Consider the following 24469-nt stretch of genomic DNA (forward strand, 5'->3'; position numbering starts at 1 on the left):
TCAAATTGATAATTTGGAGATGGACCCCCAGATCTACGGCCAACTGATCTTTGATAAGGCCCCCAAAGCCAATGAACTGGGACATAACAGTCTTTTCAACAAGTGGGGCTGGGAAAGTTGGATATCCATATCCAAAAGAATGAAAGAGGACCCCTACCTCACACCCTACACAAAAATTAACTCAAAGTGGATCAAAGATCTCAATATAAAAGACAGTAACATTAAACTCCTAGAAGATCATGTAGGAAACCATCTTCAAGACCTTGTATTAGGTGGCCATTTCCTAGACTTTACACCCAAAGCACAAGCAACAAAAGAAAAAATAGATAAATGGGAACTCCTCAAGCTTTAGAAGTTTCTGTACCTCAAAGGGAATTTCTCAAAAAGGTAAGAGGCAGCCAACTCAATTGGAAAAATTTTTGGAAACCATGTATCTGACAAAAGACTGATATCTTGTATACATAAAGAAATTCTACAACTCAATGACAATAGTACAGATAGCCCAATTATAAAATGGGCAAAAGATATAAAAAGACAGTCCTCTGAAGAGGACATACAAATGGCCAAGAAACTCATGAAAAAAATGTTCGGCTTCACTAGCTATTAGAGAGATGCAAATTAAGACCCCAATGAGATACCATCTCACACCAATTAGAATTGGCCTGCCATTAAACAAACAGGAAACTACAATGCTGGAAGGATTGTGGAGAAATTGGAACTCTTATTCATTGTTGGTGGGACTGTATGATGGTTCAGCCACTCTGGAAGTCAGTCTGGCACTTTCTTAGAAAACTAGATAAATAGTTACCCTTTGATCCAGCAATTGCACTTCTCGGTATATACCCGGAAGATCTGAATGCAGTGACATGAACAGATATCTGCACGCCAATGTTCATAGCAGCATTATTCACAATTGCCAAGAGATGGAAGCAACCCAAACATCCTTCAACAGATGAGTGGATAAATAAAATGTGGTATATAATGGAATACAATGCGGCTGTAAGAAGGAACCATGTTGTGAAACACACGGCAACATGGATGAACCTTGAAGACATCATGCTAAGCGAAATAAGCCAGGCACAAAAAGAGAAGTATTATGTGCTGCCACTAATGTGAACATTGAAGAATGTAATGGTTTACAATGTAGAATGTAGGGGAACTAGTGATAGAGAGCAATTAAGGAAGGGGGAATAACCCAATAAGAACAGATAAGCTATCATGGGTAAATTTAATGTTCTGGGAATGCCCAGGAATGACTATGGTCTGTTTCATTTCTGATGGGTATGGTAGGAACAAGTTCACAGAAATGTTGCTATATTAGGTTATTTTCTTGGGGTAGAGTAGGAAATGTTGGAAGTAAAGTAGTTATCTTAGGTTGGTTGCTTTTTCTTACTCCCTGTTATGGTTGTTTGAAATGATTTTTAATTTTTTTATATAGTTCATTAAAAAAAGAGTTAATTAAAAAAAAAAAAAAAGAAAAAAATATGCAGATCCCCCCTTGAGGAGCTGGTGGAGAAGCAGGGGTATTGGGCTTCCCCACCTCGATGGTGCAGATATGCTCACAGACATAGGGACTGGTGGTTGATGTGTCGAGCCCTCTACCACAGGACTTGCCCTTGGGAAGACTGTACTGAAAGGAGAGGCTAGGCCTCCCTACAATTGTGCCTAAGAGCCTCCCCTGAATGCCTCTTTGTGCTCATATGTGGCCCTCTCTCTCTAGCTAAGCCAACTTGGGCAGGTGAAATCACTGCCCTCTTCCCTACGTGGGATCTGACACCTAGGGGAGTGAATCTCCCTGGCAATGTGGAATATGACTCCCTTAGAGGAATCTAGACCCGGCATTGTGGGATGGAGAACATCTTCTTGACCAAAAGGGGGAGGTTGGAAAGGAAATGAAATAGCTCAGTGGCAGAGAGATTCCAAAGGAGCTGAGATGTCCACTCTGGTGGGCACTCTTACGCACAATATAGACAACTCTTTTTAGGTTCTAAAGAATTGGAATAGCTAGCAGTAATACCTGAAACTATCAAACTAGAACTCAGAACCCAGGAAGACGATTGTATAACAATGTAGCTTATGAGGGATGACAATGTGATTGGGAAGCCATATGGACCACACTCCCCTTTGTCCAGTTTATGGATGGATGAGTAGAAACATGGGGGGAAGGAAACAAAACAAAACAAAACAACAAAAGGTACCCAGTGTTCTTTTTTACTTTAATTGCTTTTTTTTTTTCACTTTAATTTTTATTCTTATTATTTTTGTGTGTGTGGTATTGAAAAATGTCAAAAATTAATTTTGATGATGAATGCACAACTGTATAATGGTACTGTGAATAATTGAATGTACGCTTTGTTTGTATGACTGCATGGGTATGTGAATATATCTCAATAAATGAATTAAAAAAATTTAAGCCCCTTGATAAACACAAAGAAAATATCTGAAAAAATTGTGATGGCAAAATACAGAAAATTAAGAAGATTGTGAGTGAAAGAGAGACAGATAGGACTCTAGTTTGTTAGAAATGAAGAGGTGGGGGACATGGGTTTGAGTGTGGATTCTATTTTTTTTTTCAATAAAAGACACTTGAGTATGTATGTTTAAAGCTGGTGGGAAATATTCAATTGAGAGGAGAGATTGAAAATACCACAACTAAAAAGAGATAATGGATAGTATAACATTCTGGAGGAGGGTAATGGGTTGGAAACCCAAATGTTGGTGGAAAGATTGGTGGCCCTCTCTCTGGATGGAAGCGTGAGGGAGGTGTGGTATGTTTTATTTTAGTAAGATGGAGTTTCCATCTATTGACTTCCTGTTTTCTTGTAAAACCAGGGACTTTAGTAGCAATTTCTCTTGTCAGGTGTATATGCAAAAACAATTTATTATTTTCTAGCATATTTGTAAATTCTACTTTCTAGGTACATACCTGTTTAATTTTGTGGGTTATAGATTATATATTTTTGGATGCACTGTTGCACACTATAAAGTTATATATCTCTTTAGGTTTTTGATAGTTAGAGAAAGACCTAAATATCTTCCAATAAGAAAAAAATTATAGAGATTACAATTAAAGGTGATTTTCTCGCTTTACACATTTTAAATGGCTGGCATTATATTCCATCACATAGATGTATTATAATCATTTTCACATTGTTATGTTAAATATATTGTTATATCTTACACAGGAATCTTTGTCTCTCACTTTCTAGACATGGAATTACTGGGCTAAAGATTCTAAATGTTTTTCAATCTCATAACATATTGCCAAATTGCCCTCCAGAAAGATACTTGGTTCATTTCTCAAACCCAAAAGTCAAAATATAATTGAGTTGTAAATATGCTAATTTAAAACCAAGCACTGTATCTAGCAAATGTGTTTTAAATGAACACTTCCTAATCTGGGACCATAGGTGGCACTAAAGGATTGAGGAATGGGGATGCAAGCACACTCAGAATCCTAGGTTGGAAGGGATCTTGAGTGTCAGCCACCCCCCCCGCCCCCCTTTTTTAATGTCAGATAAGCGATAAACAATTCTAGAAAATAATCCTTTCTGCTTTTAAAATTTTACATAAATCACCTTAGCCATACATTCTAGTCTTAATGTTAAGAGACTTTGTAACAATATAATGCTACTTATGTTTATCTTTTTCTCTAGGCTGTGTATTATAATTTATCATGCCATTTGTAAACTATTCTGTAAATACCAATTGTATTACACTGAGCCTTGCCACCATTCATTCTTCTGCTTGTATAACTTTTTTTATTAAAGAAGGAAAATATAGACCACAAGTCAGAAAGGTAAAGAATACCTGAATTATCTGTTCATAAAGATTATTACTGTAACGCTGTTAGATGTAATTTATATAACACTGCACCAGTTGCCCAGTTGTGTGGTGACTCTTTTTCTAGGTTTGCAGGTGTGGAAATTGTATTTTAAACAAAAATATAAATGCCAAACTTACATGTCCTGATAGAGGGGATTTGTGCATTCCCTCTGTCCACTGTGTTTACCCTGTCAATGGGAGTTGCTCAACCACTCTTGCCATTTGTGGGGCTTCATGCTCAATTCTTCTAGATTTCAATAGGCCTGTGACTGAGAGGCAGACAGGCTTTAGGAGAGAGGGAAGTGACTGCAGGGGTGCCTGCTTTCCTCAGAAGACCAATGGCTCCTGCTGGTATGGATGAAACATACACTAAATTTTGCTTGCCCTCACTTAGCTTGAAATGATAATCTGGGAATTGACTTTCGTTATGTAACCTCCTTCAGAAGTGACAGTAGAAAATGTTTTCAATCACTGCCTGTTTATGGTTGGGAGCTAGGAAGGGGAGAGGGAAGCCATGGGAGGCAATTGTACTAACGCCTTCTCAAAAATATATCATGAAATACTATTCCGTACTATTTGCTACTTGAAATAAAAATGCCTTGGATGCAAAGGACATGAGAATTGAGTCTACCCATTAAAATTGGTTTATACTAGTTTAAACAGGTACTCACTGCTTCAGAAACCTTTCAGAGCCATATTAAAAACACACATGCACACATGCACAAATACAGCTCCTTCATCTGGGCTTTCCTATTTCTGTATCAATGAAGGTCACATTGATAACATTCTGGGAGCAGCTTGGTATCAGAGATGTGAATTGAATTTCTGGGTACCCACTTCCAGGAATTGTAAAGAACACCACCTCTTCTTTATCACTCTGCAGATAAAGAAGTTTGCAGTCTTGTGTCACTGCAATGGAAACACTGCCTGAGTATATATAAACATATATATAGACCTTTATATATTTATAAACACATTTATCTGTATACATATTATATACATTGTGTGTGAGAGAGATACTTCTTTTAATTCTGGCTTGATTGTTCTTTTTTGTAATTCTCCATTTTTTTTCTAGTTTCGTTAAATAAATTAGAAACCACCTGAGTACTGAACAAACTGAATAGTTGATGTTCCGCAACTGTTTAGCTCCAGAGAGCTTAGAGGCTTTAGCTGACAACATTGTGGGTAAACACACAGCCTTTGCTGTATTTGGCTGGGAGGCATCTGGGAGGAGTGACATAAACATTTACTTTTAGCTGATGACATTGGAGGAGTTTCTAACTACTCTTAGTCTTAGTTTCTTCATATATAAAATAGGGACAATGTTTCATATAGTCATTCTGAGGGTTAAGAGAGAATGTATTTCAAGTTGATACATATTGCACAATAAATTGCAACAAGAAATTAAGTGAATCCATGAAAAGCCTCTGCTCCAAGTTAATCTTTTATGTTCCAGTTCAGTGAGGCTATCTGACATAGATTAACTATAAGAAGCAAGACCCCAAATACTTTAGCTTTCACTGACTCTTCTGAGTGACCCTGTTGTTGCCATGGTAACCATCAGCCCAGGCCTCTCTTTGTAATGGAGGTTCCCTTACTCCAGGCTTCACTCTTCTTCCTCCTTCTACAGCCCACAGGAGAAACGGCCATGACGTTGAAGCCAAAGTTCTACAAATTTTGATGAAAAAAGATATTTCTGGGCTTCAGTGATATAATTTTGCTTTAAACATCTCTATTTCCGATCTCTGAATCCTGCTGTCCTTCTCTCTTGGCTGCAGTGCCTCAGAAATGTGCAGTTCAGCATCCTGTATTTGGGGACCCTGGGCCATGCCCAGAGCCACCACCCAACACAAATGTCACCTGTGCACATTCTCAGATTTTTACCTTTCAGGGATTCATCTTGCAGGCAGGGAGAAAGAAATTAAAGGCAAGAGGATATGATAGAACATAAAGGGAAGTGAAGTCAGAAAGGAAGAAAATAGCAGGAAACTGAGGAGGGAAGGAGCAAGAAAAATAGAAGAAAGGGGAAAATGAAGGGGAATAGAAAAATGGTGTGCATGAGTAATCACAGAATAATATTGAACAAATGGAATTTTGGCCAAGATGTGTGATTTAGAATGTTAGGTTCTCCTGATATTTGAAAATTTTTCTTTTCTTTTATTATTGTAAAAATATAAATCAAGCCGTATGAATTTCTGTAGAGCAAGAAAGAAAAAAATGTTAAATGTCTCCATCCACTCTTCTTTTACTCTTCTGAGAGGTTTTTACAAAATTTAGTATGTTTCCTTCCAAATATTTTAAATGTATAAAGAAATACATTTTTTATCCACATATAGGATCTTACCATAAAACTGACTTGTAGCTATTTTTTTCAGTTTATAAAATAAACAGGACTTTCCCCTTGTTAATTCATTTAGATTTATCTTTCTTTTTAATAGCTACAGAGTGTGCTAACTCTATTTAACTAGTCCCCTGTTGATAGGTGTTTAGACTGGTTCTTTTTCTCTCCTTTAAACAGATAATTTGAAAAAGAGAAAGTCAAAAACTCCTATTAGAAATTAAAAAAAATATATTTTACTGCCATGATAGTTTGTGGCAACTCTTATACTGTGCAGGTAGCACTGTATAAAAATGATAAGGGTACAAATGAGGAAGCAAACATTTATGATTAGTTCCTGGTTCAGTTATTAAACAAAAGCAGCAGCTTGGTTAAAAGATTTGGACCTTACAGTATCTGACTGCTAAGAAGAAATAATAGATGTTTTCAGTAACTTAATAAACTTATATGCTATGGAACTTTAAAGAATCCAGGGCTTCTTTGGTCCTACCTTCTCATATTACAGATTAGACAATATCAGCATGTACACTACTATTTTGCTAATATACCTAGAAACTAAATGTTATTATTTAAAATCATTATATCCATTGTCTAGTAGGGGAAAGTAGACATGTGATCAGGGCTCACACAGAGTTTAATAGGCAGCACTAAGGGACCACGTAAGAGTCTTGGACACTTCTGCGAAGGCCTCACAGCAGACGTGATATTGGCACTGAGAGTCTTGAAAAGTAAATGGTAATTCTCAAGATGGACAAAGAAGCAGATGAGAGCTTTACACACATGGTCACAAAATATAATTTATTATCCTAACTGGGACAATTTTGAGAGTGGAAGATTTGAAATAAACATGTTTTAAGTGTGTGTTTGCCATTTCCTTCATGGTTTGGGAAACTAAATCAAGGTTAAAGGTTGTTTGACGGATACAGAATTAAGCATATGTATTTGTCTACTAAATCCAATTATTACTGCTTGGTGTATTAACCTCTACTGCTAAGGGTTTGAAACTAAAATAAGGACTCCCAGTTGGTAAATTTCTTAATATGCAAATTCATAATGATAAAACATGAATTGTTAATTAAAAATGAATTGTTAAACTAATAAAATTTCACTAAATTGTCTAAATTTCACTGAAACTATCTAAGAAAATGTGATTTTTGTTGGTCATTGTAAACATAGGAACTTCCCTGTCCAGGGAATCAGGATATATAGGGCAATCCTCTTTGTTAGATATTTAGGGATACACAATGATAAAATTCGTTTTCAATTTGAAAGGACTGAAATTCCTTTTCAATCCCTGTCACTTCCTTTTTCAGGAGTGCCCAGGTCATCCTTAAAGTTTCTTTCCAAATTCTCCTCTCACTCCCACTACTGCTTCTTAACCTTTGTGGACTTCCCTTTAATTTCCAGGGATTGGCATTTCCAAAGGTTCCCTCTTTACTTTCGGTGGTTTTGATCTCATTCTTTGTATCCATTTCCCCCGTTCCTCATTTCCATATAAATGCCAATATTTTTCAAATAGTCCCTGCTCCTTCTCCCAGCCAGGTGTTTAGGGGGGAAGTTGACTTTATCTCCATCTCCAGGGGATGGAGTAAAATTCTGAATATTGTTTCAATCAAAGTAAGCCCATTCGTCTTGCCGGTAATCCCTTTTGGAAGGACATTGTGACTAGTTCTGGCCTAGGAAACAACTGGAATTCTGTTGGGAAAGGTTTTCTCATACCCAAGAAAATAATACAGGAAAATATTTTTCCATCTTCTGGATTTTGCAATGTCTGGATACAACTTGTGGAACTGTTGCAGCCATCCTGTAATCATGAGGGCAGAGTAGAGAGATGAAAAGGACTTGGGTTCTTGATGACATTGTTGAGTTATTAAATTAACCAATACTGGAGCCCACCTTGCCTTTGAACTTCCTGTCATTGGCAATAACAAATTATTCTTCAAGTCCATTTTTAAACAGTTTTCCATTACTTGTTGCCAAGGCATTCTACGTGTTACATAGCTCAAATTTATTTCTTCATCCCAGACCTCTCTTCAAAGTCCCATCCTGGTTAGACATTTGTTTATCAGGCATTTCTTTTTTGTTTCTAACCCAATCCTGATCCTGTCTGGCCCTGGACTCATATTTCCCTTTTTCTAAATGCTACTGTTCTGTATACATTTCCCATCTTGGATGATGGCATCATCTGTCAATCAAGACAGAAAAATATAGAGCCAATCATTGATCTCCCCGTCTATTACTTCTTCCATTTTCTGATCACTGAGTCCCTACAATTTTTTTCTTTAAAATATATATTTCTACTGCCATCATACCATCCATGCAGAGCTTCATCCTCACCATAATAATAGGAATGTCCTCCCCAATTGTTTGTTCTATTTCCAGCTGTGATCTATAAAATCATCTCCTGGTTGTTGTTTAGGGTACTATCTGTAGTGCTTTGAAGATATATGTATCCCAGAAAAACATATTCTTAAATATAATCCGTTCCTGTGGTGTGAACCCATTGTTAAGTTGGACCTTTTGATGAGACTAATTCAGTAAGGCACGGCACCCAACTCAGTCAGATGGGTCTTAACCTATCCTATTACTGGAACCTTTTGTAAACAGAATAGAATTCAGACAGAAAAAGAGAAAGTCATGGGAAGCAAAAAGCTGAAATGGAACTGGAAGAGAAGGAACAAACCAGGAGTTGTTGGTGTGCCTTGCCATGTGACAGAGGAACGAAGGATCAGCCAGCCAGCTCCCAAATGCCACAGTCTTCAGGGAGAAAGCATCACCTTAATGATGCTTTGATTTGGATGTTTTTCCTGGCCTCAAAACTGTGAGCAAATAAATTTCCATTGTTTAAGCCAACCATTTCATGGTATTTGCTTGAGCAGCCTAGGAAACTAAAACACCATCCAAAACAGAACTGACCTAATTACTCACCTGCTCCTAGGTCTCGTTGCCTAGAAAATAAAGTCCATGAACCTTAAACAAACATACAAGTTCATCCATGACCTGATCCTTATCTATGTACCTCCCATTCAATTCATTTATTAATCAAACATGTTTTGATCACTGAGATATGACAAGCATTGATGATACAGGCAGACACAGTTGCTGCCTTGGGGAGCTTATAGTCTAGCAGGGAAGGCAGATACTGAGCAAATAATTACCCTTGTGATGAGTGCTAACCTCTTTTCTCACCAGGTCTCACCTTGACCACTCACCCACCTTATTCTCTATTCATTACTGCACTGATTGCAGTTCTTCAAATAAACCAGGCTGTTTCTTGCCTATATGCCTTTGCCGAAGCCATTCTCTCTGCCTGAAATGCATGCTTCAAATGTGTTTTCCTGGTTAGGTCCTTCTTATCCTTTGAGGTTCAGCTTAGCTTCCTCTAGGAAGCCTACTCTGACCCCTCTAGGCCCAGTTTGATGCCTTCATCTAAGCTTTCACAGTGTGCTCTGTGTTCTTTCATAGTAAGGGTACCATGTTATATTTAATTTGTGCTATTATTATTATTATTATTATATTAAATATTTGTGCTGTTTCCCATGACTATACTGCAAAACTCTTAGAAGATAAAGACTGGGTCATGTTTGATTCTTCTCTGTATTTCTGGCACATGCATGACAGTTAATAAATATTTATTGAACATAACAACTGAAATTTCTATCCAGATTTATTTCCCAAGCCCTGGACATGTTTCTATTAATTTTACTAAATATTCCCTCCTGGATATTCCACATGTCCATTGTTTGGCATATCCACCTCTCTTACTTGCTCCTCCTCCCATAATACAAATCTTAATGAATGTTCCCTGCTGGAATGCCCTTCCCTCTGCAGCTGGTGAATTCCTCTCAACCCTTCAAAAACCTACCTGCTGCAGGTGACCATCCTGAAGGCCCACAAATGGAACTAACCGCTCTTTTCTCTGTGCTGCCTTTTAACCTTTACTACACTTCTACTTTGCATTTAGAGCCCAGTATTATAATTATTTATTTTATGTTGGCTCACAGTATAATTACAGTGGTATGATAAGTGCTTCGATAGATGTGCAACGAGAGCACAGGAAAGAGGCACCTGGCTCTGCTGGGACAGGTCCTACTGCCACTGTTGGGTAAACTGAGCCGGGCAGAGGACACCTATTCCAATCTCCTCAGGTTCTGATGGGGAAACTGGGGCCCTGAAAGTCTGAGTTTCAGTTTCCCCCATCTGTATAGAGGATAATGACATGTGATCTGTGGGTCAGAAACTATCAGTTATTTTATAATTAATGAGGGTAAAACTTTTCTAGGTATCTCACTCTCATGACTCTGTTTCTGAAGGATAAAAAGTTTACACAGGGTCTCAGTGAATTGTAGGGAAAATAGCTCCCCAAATTATCAAGTACACCTGAGAGTCAATCTCAAAGGGACTTGGCTATTGGGAGCACAGTAACGTATATGACTTCTGTAGATGGTGTCTTCATTAAAAAATATAGAGTTCAAATAATCCAATTCAGTATAATAAAAAAAGTATTTACTGTCTGCATGCTAAAGTGAGTATGCTTTAGATGGATGTCCTAGGGGATTCTTAGAAGAACATGTCTTTATGAGGGTTTCGGAAGACCCCATTTGCTGTGACAACTGGTTTACCTAGAACTTAAGGACCTGATTTCAAAAGGTTTCAAAAGTCTCTGTTGTAAACCTAAGATGGGATCCTGCCAGTGATTTTCACAGGTATGGAAAACACAGCCATCTCTCAGTTTGTGTTGTGTTCTGTGGAAAGTAACTGTGCTGTCATCTTCCTTAGAAGAATATTCAAATGAGAAAGTTCTCAGAGACAAACAAACAAACATGTGAATCAAATGCTTGGCAGGGGTCAAATGGTATTTGAAACTAATGAAATTCACAAGGTAAGACTGACAGAAGACAAATTGCAGTGCACTCCACTCCAGAATGCCTGGCTAGAGAGATCATGTGGTGCATTGTAGTAAACCCTGGACTTGAAGCCAAAAGGTGCAGTTCAAGGATCAGCTCTGCTGTTTACTGGTTTGTAACTTTGGGAAATTCATTTAAGTCTCGGAGTTCTGGGCTCTTCATCTACAAAGTGGTCATGCTTGTTGTAGCTCACAGTGTTCTTGTGAAGATCAAAGAAATTAATGTTTGTGGAAGTGTTTGTAAACTTTAAGGCTAACACAAGTAATCACAATACAGAGTGTAACTAGGAGATGAGAAGGAAGAGAGTAACACAGGTAAATGCAAGTGCCAGTATGATTTTTGCGTCTATGGAAAAGAAACCTTTGGTTTCTTACTGCCTTGTGGAACTTTATATATGTATGTTATATATTGAAAATATAACGTGTGTATTTGAATAAGAACTTCAGAGGAATATATAAGCATGGGAATAGGCATGGATGCCTAGTAATATAGAAGTAGAAAATTTCCTAGAAATAAATTAAATCTTTAATAAAATATAGTAAAATATCTACCGATATACAAGCACTGTGTTATCACTCAATTTTATTATTTTAACAAAATTTTATAAGATATGTCATCTTGTAGAACTGAGGGATCACAAAGACCTCCTTCTTTGAGGGTACCTGTGCAGTTTACTGCAACTGAAATTGTCCTATTAACACGGAAGTGTACAAATATCAGGAAACCAAAGAAAGCTGTGTTTTGTTTATAGTATTTTAATTCCTTGCTTAAAAGTCTATCAGCAGGATATACTCCTTAAAAATAATAAGCACTAGGAATATGATTCTATTCCAAGTTAGAAGGGGTAATATAAAATTAAAAATATTTATCAATAGCTTATATTTAGTAATAAGGAAATAACTTTAGGCGAGTTTTAAAAGATTAATTTTTAAATGAGGTAAACATTTGGGTTTTGGTTCATCACTTCTATTGGAAATTTTGATTAATTTATGAGCTTTTCATCCCCATTTACTAAAAAAGCAGTGACTCATCAGGTGTTACACATCAATGACAGTAAAAGTTAATTGGATTCTAGATTCTTTCATATTTTTCCCTTCAGCAATTCTTTGCTGCTTTGAGTGGAACCATGTGCTAAAGAGTCTGTGTATTTTTTTTGTGTGTGAGAGAGATACAGAAATGAGAAGAATTACAAGTGGTTGAAAAGTAAGTTTGAAAAAATAAGAATATATATTTGCATTTTCTTTGGTTTTTGGAAAGAAACTCTGGAGGGATATATAAAAACAGCCAAAATAAACATCAAATGCCAAAACATAAAAATAGTTATCTGTGGTGCGTAGTTTTATTAGGGTTTTGATTTATGGAACATATGAATGTATTATTACTTTTTTAGGAAAGAGCTGTTTAAGATTGTCTGTGATCTAAAGTGTTTCAGGGTTGGCTCTTGGAAGGCAATACAGAGTTGTAACCATAGCTCCTTGTAATCAACATCTACCTTCCAAGTATAAAGAAGCATCAGAAAAGAGAATTGCCCCAAGGAAGGAAGGGACACATAAGGTTGAGAAGGAGAGAGAGAGGTAGATGGATATGAGGTGGGTGGGTGACTGCCAAACATGACCTGCTCTCTCCTGGCTCTGGAATGGGAGTGTAAACCTTCTTCGGCTCTTCAATGACAATTGCATTCAGCTTTGAAATCCTTTTCTGGGACACTTACCTGGATATGCTCTGTGATCTCAGTGGTATAAAACAACATTTAAAAATGAAGGAGAACTCATCACACTGGTTATCCACTTCATTTCTGCTTTCACCTTGTCGTCATTGTTCCTTCATTCTGTTTTCCTAATTAACTTCTTTTTTGGATGTATTTATCTTGTTTTATTTAGGTATTTATGCATTTATTGAACTACTGTAAATCCTTTCTGTAATTAGGAGTATGAATAAACATATGAATAACTAATCTAGGAAAATGACAACAGATTGTTTTTGAGAAACAAGATTATAAGTGATTTTAGTTGTTTCATGGTTAGTCGTGCATTTCCAAGTATACATGTATTTTTTACAATGGGCACAGATTCCTTTCCTAAGCATATAAAATATTTGTTACTAACCACAGAAGAAAATACTTGTGGCGGGACTGATTGATATTTTCAACAAAAATATTTAAGAGTGGTAGAGAAGGAAGACCAGAAAGGGGTCATGGGACTTGATCTTAGTTTACTTTTCACTGTTTCTGTAAAAGTATGGGAAGGATTGTGGTAATATAGTGGCTCAGCTCACTTGAAACACTTTAAAAGAGTTGCTGTTCTTTAAATTTCTTCTCTTCTGTATAAAATAATGGCTATGAGGGAGCAAAATTCTTGTTTTAATAGTTCCCTAGAATCTATACTTTAGTCACATTGAGAAATAAGGATTAAAATTAAATGGACAATCTGACATAATATTTTTACACTAGAAAACAAAGAATCAAGGTCACATAAAAGCAAAAACAGAATAATTTATTCAAATCCATCTTTTCTTGAAAAAAAGTAAAAATAAGATTTAAAAGGTCATTTCCTTCAGTGTTTTAACAAGTCTCTTCAAAAATACCTTTGATGATTGACAACCTAGGAGAAGGCACAGTCTTGCTTTTGTGGCAACCATCCTTAATATTTCTGGAACAAATTTGGGAGTAAAATAAAAACTAAATATAGCAATCTTAACAATAATGAATTTAATACAACAAATATAAAGTTACCATATTTGTAGGTTAGATAGGAAAGTGCTAATATTGATGAAAGTGAAAGTATAGATTAGAACCAATTGGGCTTGTTAGAGAAAGAGAAAGTTGACACAAAAAGATTGATTCGAAAGCCCCATCCTTTTCTTCCTCCAAGGCAGCATGCTGAAGACTGTCCACTGAGGAATATTTTTCCACCACTTTCCTCTGTAGCACAATGCATGTGTGTAAGCTGGAAAAAAACTGAAGTCCAGTTTTTATAACTGACTCTATTCCACACTTAAAAGGAGTAATGGGTAAGAGGTATTGGACTTGATTTCTTCACTGATTCTGGATGAATATACATTTCCACTGTTTTTCCTGGAAACATTCCTTCATTACTTCACTCCAATGCCTGCTGTGCTCATGAATGTTCACCTGGTGAAGAGACATACAAGATGTGTAAAATATTCTATAGGTTTCCAGGTCTACAGGTAGAAGAACCTTAAATTTTAATTCTTTTCCATAGTTGCAAAAAAAAGTGAATTTTTTGAACTGGTTTGATAAAATTACATTTATCAACAAATGAATATAAAGAGTAAGTAATCATTAAATTCTGAAGGTGATTTTTCTTTTGAAACTAAAGTTTTACTTACTTGGATGTCTTGTTTTTAAGATATCAACAGCCAGGCCTAGGTTCAAAACAAACCGTGCCAAGAACCCTGAATGAGGTCAGCAGCTGACATTTAAATAAATGCAGCCATAAGGTCAACAAACAAATAACTGGACTGAGTACTAGAGTGTGAAGACAGGACAATTTATCAGTTTGTTAATTATCAGTCTAATTAAGTAACAGATACATGTACTAAAGAAAATGACACTGTTAGAATAGCCTAGGAGCCAAAGAAATTGTCTTTCCTACCTTAGGACTGATTGTCAAATAAAGGGTAAAAGAAAGCAGTAAGTTAGGATTCTTCCCCAAAGCTGGTACATTCGCTTTGGGAGTGGCGATTGGGAGAGATTCATAACCACCTGTAATACTGCATTAATCATGAAATTGATCTTTCAACTTAATTGGGCCTAGAGAATAAAATCATAGCAATCAAGAGAGAAAAATGGTCTCTGCATCTAAAGGCAATATTTATTCTATTGGGGAATATTTATTCTATCAAGGACCACTAGTCTTTAGTTACAATAAGCAAACAGGAATCCACCAAATTATGAAATCCTTAAAGGACTGAGTCTTATTTAACCTCTATCCCTAGCATATAGTGAATGTCAGGGAAATGTTTCTGGATCAAGTGTAATTAAAATCAGTGCAAAACAGTTTATGATTAAATAAAAAGAAAATATTCTATTTATTTGTGTTAAAAATTTAAGACGGGTAACATAAATCTGTATTTATGGGAAATAGCACTTTTAAAAATGTTAGCTCCACATTAGGATGAGTTGGAAGAGAGAGAGAGGGGGAAATTTTTGAAAGGGGTATTATGGAGAAGAGACTGACAGAGTCCTTTATGTGCTTCAAAAAGAGCAATTTGCTTGATTGGCAAACTTCAAACTTATTTTTGACATAAACTTTTATATTCCCAAGAAATTCTGAAGATTTCAGTCATGTCTGAAAAGCAGTCTAGTTTCAGGTGCAGGTTTTTGTTTCTAAATTTAATTTAGAGAATCTTTTTTTTAAAGGACAAAAGCAACCTAATTATTTTATTTTGTGTTCTGTAATTGTGGTTGCCATATTCCACAACCTGAAAACAGCCTTTATTTTATTATTTGGAACTGTAAAAGGTAAAACTCACATTTTTATTTGGCTTATCAGCATTCTACTGGGAAAAATAGATATCTAGAACAAAGAGATGTATAGAAAATCAAATGAATTTAAGTAACATAACAATTTTAATTGAGTACAATCTTAAAATTAGGAAGCAGATGTATTCTCAAAATCCTTTCTATTCCTTCTATTTAACAAATAAAAAAAATTCCCCAGTTTTCTCTTCCAGAAAATAAAGAAGGTTAGGTATCGTTTTAGAGAGTTACCTTTTTTTTCTTTTTTTTACTGTCTTAGAATAATATCCTACTCTTGAATTCTTCTAGTTAAAAATTATAATGCTTTAAAACAATGCTGTTTTCTTTTCAAACCAGAAGTTCCTACCTTAGTTAGGTTTTGTTCCTAATTTACCTGATTCCCCTTTCTCCAGGCTCCTGGGGATGAGAAGGCAGGCCCTGGTGGGATCCTCTGAAAGTTAGCCCGGAAGTGCCTGCATAGGCCCCCAGGGCTGGGTTTCCTCCCCGTGAGATGATTTCCCATGCATTCATTCACTCCTAGCTGTTATTTTTGGTGTTTACCACAGGTGTGCACAAATTACTCTGCTAGACTGTTTCTTTTGCCAGAGGGTCAGTTCCTGGGTGGGTTATTGATGCTCTTTTCAAAGTCAATAAATGACTAATAAAGGAATGATGGAAGATGATTTGTGGCAGTTGTGCCTGCAGGCAGTTACAGCCCACAAAAAGGGAAGCTCGTTTAATTATTTCACAAGACCTAGGTGTAGTTTCTCCATGGCAGGAGAAGGAAGTAGAGGCAGCCTCGAGGTGAACTAGCTAAGAAGTTCTGGCGACTTTTCTGGCTTTGGCCTCAGCAAAGATTTTGTTCTCTCTGGGTCTGGAGGCCAGTCCTCACTATGGTTCTGTTTACTTGGGGATAGACCTGTTTTGAATCCGTAAGAGGTTGGGCACTTGATGCTGACTGTCCTGTGGATGGTCTTTAGGCTTTTTTTCTTGGTCCTGTTTTTGGTGACAGATCACCACAAGCTTGACACCACCCAGCCCCTGGAAAACCAGGATAACAAAGATGGCTTGAGAACTGGGCCAGACATCCCTTTCACACTCAGATGCGGATTCCTTGAGAAAATGCTCTGAGAAAGGAGAAAGGTACAAAACTGGCCATTGATTTCAGGGCTCTGAAATCCACTGGCCCCAGTGCACACCCCAGATATTTGTGTGTTTGCCTGTTTTATTATTTCTCAAAGTTATTTTCAAGTGGTGAAAGGTGTTCAAATGCATTGAAGCTACAATTTCATCTTTTAATCTTTTTCTTCTGAGCCTCTCAACACGTTCTGGGGAAAGCAGGGGCTAAAAGCTGAGCAGCTGCTTCTTAGTAGCACCACCAAATGCAAATTCATACTTACTCTGGGTGCTCTTGCTGTCGGGCAGGGATATGCTGAATAACTTCGTAAATTGTACCGTGCAAATCTTGCCCTGATACACCATCAGAGGCTGGAACAGACCTACTTGGCATCTAAAAAACGTGGCACATTAAAAAACAAAATAAGCAGAAAACTAGTAAATAGTATTCCTACTATGCTGCATAGTTGAAAACAACTGAAGTAGTGGTAATTAGCATATTAGAACTGTTTATCTTCCCTAGAATGTGCATTTCCTTCTTGCTACAATTCCGTATGGTAGTTTGTGCAGCAGCATAGCTATGAGGTCAAAAGAGGAATAGTTTGACAGAGCTATCACTTTTTTTCTTCATTTAAGAAGAAAGCAGGCATTTATTGCAAAGGAAATGTAACAGAAGGAAAAAATAGCAAAAGAGAAGATATCAGGCAGCTTAGAATCAGAGAGCACATATTATTATCTTTTATATTATATTTCGATTACCCTTTTGACATTTTTTGCCAATTATGTGTGCAAGGATGGCTGACAAGAAAGAATAATATACAGCCCAAAGCCCTCATCATATGGCAAGTGAGTAAAGACAGTACGAAGAAATATAGGATAGGACACACAAAAGGAGATGTTTTGGTTTGAATGCAGTAATGGGATCTAAAAGTTAAAGGTGAGGATGCATGTGGAAAGTACAGTTAGTAGTGTATTTCTGTCTGGTAAAAACCACATGTATTTCATTGAAACTGGTGATCATATTTTATTAACGCCCATTTCTTGTACCTTAGAATTGCCTTCTTATAAACACAGCTTTGCAATTATTTAGCTGAAGTCTGATTCCCTACCCTATCGCTATTTTTATCACACTTCTGCCCATTACCAGCACTTCATATTTATACATCTCCACCTAGAAGACTCTGCCACTGATAAATCTGAGGGGATCTTGACCTCAATCCAATTTGACCTGATAAGTTATATGGGAACATCTTAGTTGTATGTCTTTCTGGAAAGTACCTGTTTCCATTCCACTTGCTAAAGGTCTTATGAGCAGCCCTAGGAAATGTTATTTGTCCTACTATTTTTGTGTCAAGGAGATTTGAGTTTATGGTATGTACTTTAGATCAACTCTTGATTTTCTTTAGTATGGAGGGGTTCAAGGGCTATGGTAAAAACAACCTCTAGATAATCACCAACTTAGACACCTAACCCAAGTTTAGTGCTATTAATAACTAGTAAGCTTGCTCATTTGACGCAGTTGCCTTCTGTCAAACTCCCAAAAGAGGCGCTAAATGGACAGTGAAATGTGCAACAAGTAAAGGAAGAATCTTCTGTGTGTACATGTATCACAACAAGGGAAGAGATTACTTTGATTTTAAAAAACTCAGCAAGTTAATAATTTTCCTTAATCTGAATTCTTAGATCTTGGTTTTATTATTATTTTCCTCCACTTCCCAAGGCCATTACATTTGGCTGCTAATCTTAACACCTAACTGCCATTTTGCCTTCTTTTTCTCACACAGATCATCCTCCCCAGGTCCTAGTCCTCATCCTTCTCCTTTAGTTGTTGGTTTGGATTTCTCACTTCTTCCCCAAAGCACCTGGCACAGCCAAGTAAGATCCTCAGCAGATTCCTCAGGAGTTGTCAGTTCTGGAAAATGGGCATGGCTGTAAATCAAGTTATTCTACGTATAACAGAAAGAAGTGGGGCTTCTGATATGCGATTAAAACACCTATTTCTCTGCAGCGAGTTCTTGAGGATTATAGTATTTTGAACCAATCGAGGTCATCCAAGTAAAACCTTAAAACTGAATACTAGTTAATTGCAAAACTAAATTTAAAATTTGTTACATAAATTTCTTTCTTTTCTAATGAAGTCCTAGAAGTAAAAATCTGTGCATTCTTTTAAATAGAGGAACTCCAAATTTCAAAAATTCTGTTATAGGTCTTGTTAGCTCTCCAGTTTTCTGCCCTCCCATTTGAAGTCACACCTCCCGATTAGGGGAGTGTTTTCTGCTACATTGAGGAACAGTTTGAAATAACTGATCTACTATGTATTTTTGTCTTTCTGATTGTGAAAGTGAAGGGTGAGCCAATTTGGCCTGAGACCGAATAGGGCATTGCAATTTTCAGTGGAGTTCTGCCCTTCATTTGTGACGAGGTGGGTGCCGGGGCTATTGATTCATGCCTGGAAAGGATGAAATCCAATCCATTCCGCTCCATTCTCACATAACGTTTGTGAAATAAAGTCTGTGGATAGTAAATGTACTGTGGACGGACACTACACCTTGACAGAATGCTTTGAACAAGTTATATAACCATTTCCTTTTAAACAGTTTTTTCGAAAAATGGAAATGATAATGCCCAGAAGCAAGTAATCTGTCTGTGGTCCTTCCTTAAGTGAACTATCATAGGGGAATCGGGAATCAGAGGAAGGATTCGTTCTATGCAAAGCTATAAAAAGATTGAGTTGATTAGCTAAGAGCAACTCTTCGTGTCTGTTAAGCACAATTGATTGCTTTAAAAGATCTTCTCTTTGCCTACTGAAAAATGACTTCAACTGTACAAAAGCTTTTTTCTGCCACCTAGGATAGCAGTGGGTTTTAGGATGATGATCAAGATGCATACTTTGGTTTATTTGGCACCTTTCTTCTGAAGAACATGAGGTACCTTCAAGAGCATGAATGATTGCTTTTACAAAGTCTTGCCTCGATGTGAGGGGAAAATGAAAGGAAAACTGAGGAGCAGAGAGAGTTCAGTAAAGTGACCGGCTGAAGTCCCAGAAAGATGCAATGGACTTAACCTAGTGTCCCTTGATCCTCAATTTATTCAGTTTTCTTGGCCTTGAACCCAGTTAGTTCTCTTTTTACTGAGCTTACCAGGTAAAAAATAATTATGAATTTGCAAACTTCCTTATATGCATTATTTATAATTAGCCTTTTCAATAAAGGCTACATAAGATGCTTCAGTTCCCCAGATCTTGCAAAGTTGTTCCTTAAGAGTAGATCCATACTGCCGAGGGGGCACTGCAGCCATTTAACCACACTGCCTATGGGCTTAAACGGACGCTGCTGACTCCTCTGGAGAAGCAGAACTCTACTGCTTGGCTTATCAGCCACTAGGAAAACCAACCCTGGGAACACCCGAAGCATCTGGAAAAGCAACAAATTCATATATTCCAAAGTCATCCAGAGCATCTTCATGGCCTGAAATGGAAAACAAATACTTCTTACAAACCAAAGGCCTCGAATTGCTCTTGTTGTTTTTAAAAATCTTTGTAAAGTTTCTCTTTATTGTCAGCATTAAGTGGTATATGTACAAAACCAGTTTAACCTTCTTAGTCCCCTTAGTCACGTTGCCATTAAACAGTGTCAAAAATCCTTCTAAAGTTGAGTATGGAAACTACACGATGCACTGAATTGGAAGAATTATTATTAAAGCCTGGTGTGGGAACAATATATTGCGTTTTTTTGTTTTGTTTTGTTTTGTTTTTTTTTTTTTTTGTTTGTTTTGTAGCCCTAGGTTACCAGAAACTTATGGCCTTCAAGGTTTCAGCCCGGAGGTCACAATAGCTCTTGATCCATTCATAGTATCTAATGCACCCTGCTAGCTCTAACAGAGACCAGCAAAACTAAAAAGAATAAATGCATTACTGTAGCTTCCCATACCTACAAAATACAATACAATCTAATACCATACAATATAATACAATGCAATATCGATGTCACCTAAACTATCATCTGCAAAATGCTGGGGAGGGGAGAGGGAACAAGATGGTCTCTGGGACCCTTCCCAATTCTGACGTTCTTTCATTTTTAAGTGAGAAAGGCTGGATAAGAGGAAGAAGACCCACATTTATTAAGCACCCAGGCATCATGTTAGGCACTCCACCTACATCATTATATTTAATTTTCAGAACAGCCCTAGGAGGAAGTTATTACCTCTATTATATAGATGAGAAGCCGAGGTCAGGAAAAATAGTTTTCCCAAGGTCACGTAGGGGTCAAGTGGCTACATGGGATTGAAACTGGCTCTGTGTGACTCCAAGGTCTGAACAAAACTCCATTGTTAACTTAGGATAACAACTCAGTATGGAGTCAATAGAGATGGCAATCAGGGGCAACTGGGGACATAGAGGCAGTGCTGGCCCCTGTCAAACCTCCCTTTCCTCCTCTCCCTAGGGCAAAGCTGCCAGAATTACATCTGCCTTACAAATGACCTAAAAACATTTTATTTTGTGATTAACAAGAGAAGCCTTTGCCATTTTCAAAATAATACTAGCATCGATGGATTCAACAGATCAATGAATTCAGCAGAAGGCAGTGACAGTAGGCAAGTGATTCTGATCCCTCATTCTCCTGCCTTTAAAATGGAACTGAGTACCCCCCAGGCTTACCTTTCAGAGGTGTTTGGCTTAATAAAATCATACAAGGTATAGCATATTGTGAAGTGAGGATACTACTCAAATGTCATGGGTTGCTGTTATTATATTAATGTTAGCTCATATTACTTTGATTACATCAATAGTATGTCACACATAATAATAAACAACAATATTAATACTAATAATAGCCCTTTGCAGCTTGGCCATTACCTGAAAATGGTTGAGCTTTCCTGTATTCTGTTTCTGGCCTTAAAAGATAAAAAGGCATTTCTGTCAGTGATAATAAAAGAGGAGAAAAACATTCAAGAAAAAAAAAAGTGTAGGAACATATGCATTACCTGCCTTCTAGCTTCTGTTTTATAACTAAAATCAACAGAGGAAAAATATATATAGTAAGTTACTTTTTCAGTGCACATATAAAAATATTTTGTTTCATTTTTCTTTTCTAATTTTAACCTACCTTTGTAGGGTCGATATTTTTTCCATAGAAAGAGAAGACACATGGATATAATCAAAAATAGTGATATTCCAGTTATACTTGCTAAAGGTGACAATGATGTCCCTTTCTGTGCAAGCTTCTCCAGTCCTAAAAAAGGACAGATATGTTTTTAATATTTTTATTAAGGGTCAAACTGTTAGTTTGACTTGTTTATAGTTTATCTTAAATACAACACTACTGCAAGTTTATATATAAAGAGAGAGAGACAAGGAAAGAGAAAAGAGAGAGAAAGAGAGATGGCGGGCAAAAGGGAGGAATGTATTTATTTCAGAACATGCACCAAAATCCCTAAGGATATTTGAAATTGGAAATGTTATGAGCTGCGCAGGATAATATTGATATATTGTACCAGGTGTATCAAATAATTCATGTCATACTTCTAAATTGTGTTGTATTTGCCACCATTTAACTTAGATCTCTTTCTTCTCATTGGTTCCACATACCCAAATGCAAGGTTGTTCTCTCTCTCTCCCTCTCCCTCTTCCTCCCTCCTTCCATCTCTCTCTCTCTCTCTCTCTGTCTCTCTCTGTCTCTCTTCTTCCACCTCTCCCTTTTAGCATACTTCTGGTATGCACATATTCTAGAAAGATGGTATGTTATTAACAGTATTAGAGGGGGTTGTCTATTTCAAATACATCTTACTAATTTTTGATCAATGAAGAATTTTTTTGCATGTAAGTTTATTCAGATATATTCACATACCATACAATCCATCCAAAGTATACAATCAATGGTTCACACTATCATCACATCATCACAGTTGTATATTCATCACCATGATCATCCCCAGAACATTTGCATTACTCCAGAAAAAGAAAAGAAGATCCCAAACATCCCATACCTCTTACCCCAACCCCCTTATTGACAACTAGTATTGTGCTCTACCGATTTAAAACTTACAGACAGGTAGGTTAACTAAAACAATGTAGTATTGTCAGAGATAGATATAGAGATCACTGGAACAAAGCAAAACATTCAGAAGTAGATCCATACAAACATGGGCCACTGCCTTTTTTTTTTTTTTGCTATATAGATATACAATCATTATCAAAGATCAGGGCTACTGGATTACAGTTCAACTTCAGGTATTTTTCTGGCTATTCTAAAACACTAGACCCTAAAAAGAAATATCTATATAATGAGTTTAGTCACAATCATTTGTTAAATCCTAATTTCTCAGTTGCTCCTCCTCCCTCATTTGATCATTCTCTCAATCTTCAAGGTTTTCTGAGCAATAACCATTTTAACTTCTTCGTGCTGGACCTTATAGGGTAGGGGAATGAAACTGGTTGATGTTCTTGGAAAGACTGGTACCTCTGGGTTTCAGAGCTTATCTGGCATGGGATCAATCTGGAGGCTTTAAGTTTCTAAAAAATAAACTTAATAAGTAAAACTTTTACAGAGAGATTTAGATAGAGCCCAGGGCACTCCCTAGGGTTTTCAAGAATACTGTTGGTTGGGGCTTGGCATACTGTTGTAGTTTGCAATATCTGGCTAAAGCTTGCATAAGAGTAACCTCCAGAATGTCCCCTCGAATCTATTTAAAATCTCTTAGCCATTGAAATTTCATTTTGTTCCATTTCTTTTCCCCCTTTTGGTCCAAAAGGCTTTCTCAATCCCACAGTTCTGGGTCCAGGCTCAGCCCCGGGAGCCATGTCCCATGTTGCCAGGAGACCTACATTCCTGGGAGTCATGTCCCATGTAGGGGAGAGGGTAGTATGTTTATTTGCAGAGTTGTTCTAAAGAGAAAGTCCACATCTGAGCAACAAAAGAGGCTCTCTGGGGGTGACTCTTAGGCATAATTACAAGCGGGTCTAGCCTCACCATTGTAGATATAAGTTAATGAAGAATTTTTAATCCCTAAAATAGGATTGTGTGATTTTCAATAAAAAAATTAAAGTCCCACCTTTTGACTACAATTCACTTTGTTTTACAATAGTTGTTCCCTTTATAACTACATAAAATAGAGTGCTATAGAGTTAGTAGTTAATAATTGCTGAGTGCTTACAATATGTCAGTCTCTAGTCTAAGAGTGCAAAATACAAATTAACTCATTGAAACTTCACAACTATCTCATGAAGAAGGTTTATTATTATTATTATTCCTCTCTTACAGATCATCCATGGCTATACTAATCCCAGCTCCAGACCATAACATGTGTAGTCATGTGGTTAATCCATAAATTGGGAATTAGCAGTGACTTCACTAATATGACAAATGTGACAACAAATAAATGTCTGATTACTATCAGATTCAGTAAAGAAGGTGCTCACATCATTGATGAACACTGAACCTAGAGTTGGGAAGAGAGGTACACTAGCATATCATTATATAGTATTTGTACCATACAATAGACATAAATAATCTCAAGAGCATTTATAACAGTAAAACATAGTAAAATGATTAGGAAGGGATTAATTTGGGGCCATTTGTTTTGATACAACTTAGCAAAGGCAAGCCATTTTGCTGGTCCTTGTCCAAATTCCTGACCTGAAGGGTCAGTGAACACATTAAAATCATTATTGTTTTATACCACTAAGATTGGGGCAGTTTTTACATAGCAATAGATAACCAGAATGTCACTCTATCTCCCAACTGATTCAAACAACTAAAATGTTAGGGACTTCCATAGCATTTTCCTTTACGTAAAGCAAAGATG

General features: G+C 36.9%; 1 protein-coding gene across 4 annotated transcripts in view; it reads right to left on the reverse strand.

Moving 5' to 3' along the window:
- Nucleotides 1–13621: 13621 nt before the first annotated feature.
- Nucleotides 13622–24469, reverse strand: part of HEPACAM2 (HEPACAM family member 2) — a 42215-nt gene continuing 31367 nt past the window's right edge. For 2 of the 4 annotated variants that reach the window (XM_037837486.1, XM_037837488.1), the window contains exons 5-10: nt 21772–21897; nt 21650–21674; nt 21522–21559; nt 20060–20133; nt 16951–17060; nt 13622–14200 (exon numbers count right to left, since the gene is read on the reverse strand). In XM_037837486.1, the coding sequence (XP_037693414.1) occupies nt 14197–14200; nt 16951–17060; nt 20060–20133; nt 21522–21559; nt 21650–21674; nt 21772–21897 (377 nt within the window). In that variant the 3' untranslated portion in view covers nt 13622–14196. Of the gene's footprint in view, nt 14201–16946; nt 17061–20059; nt 20134–21521; nt 21560–21649; nt 21675–21771; nt 21898–24469 lie in introns of those variants that run through there. The other 2 variants (XM_037837487.1, XM_037837489.1) reach the window with 1 other exon arrangement.

Source organism: Choloepus didactylus, chromosome 5 (genome assembly GCF_015220235.1).
Source record: "Choloepus didactylus isolate mChoDid1 chromosome 5, mChoDid1.pri, whole genome shotgun sequence".
NCBI classification, from domain to species: Eukaryota; Metazoa; Chordata; class Mammalia; order Pilosa; family Megalonychidae; genus Choloepus; species Choloepus didactylus.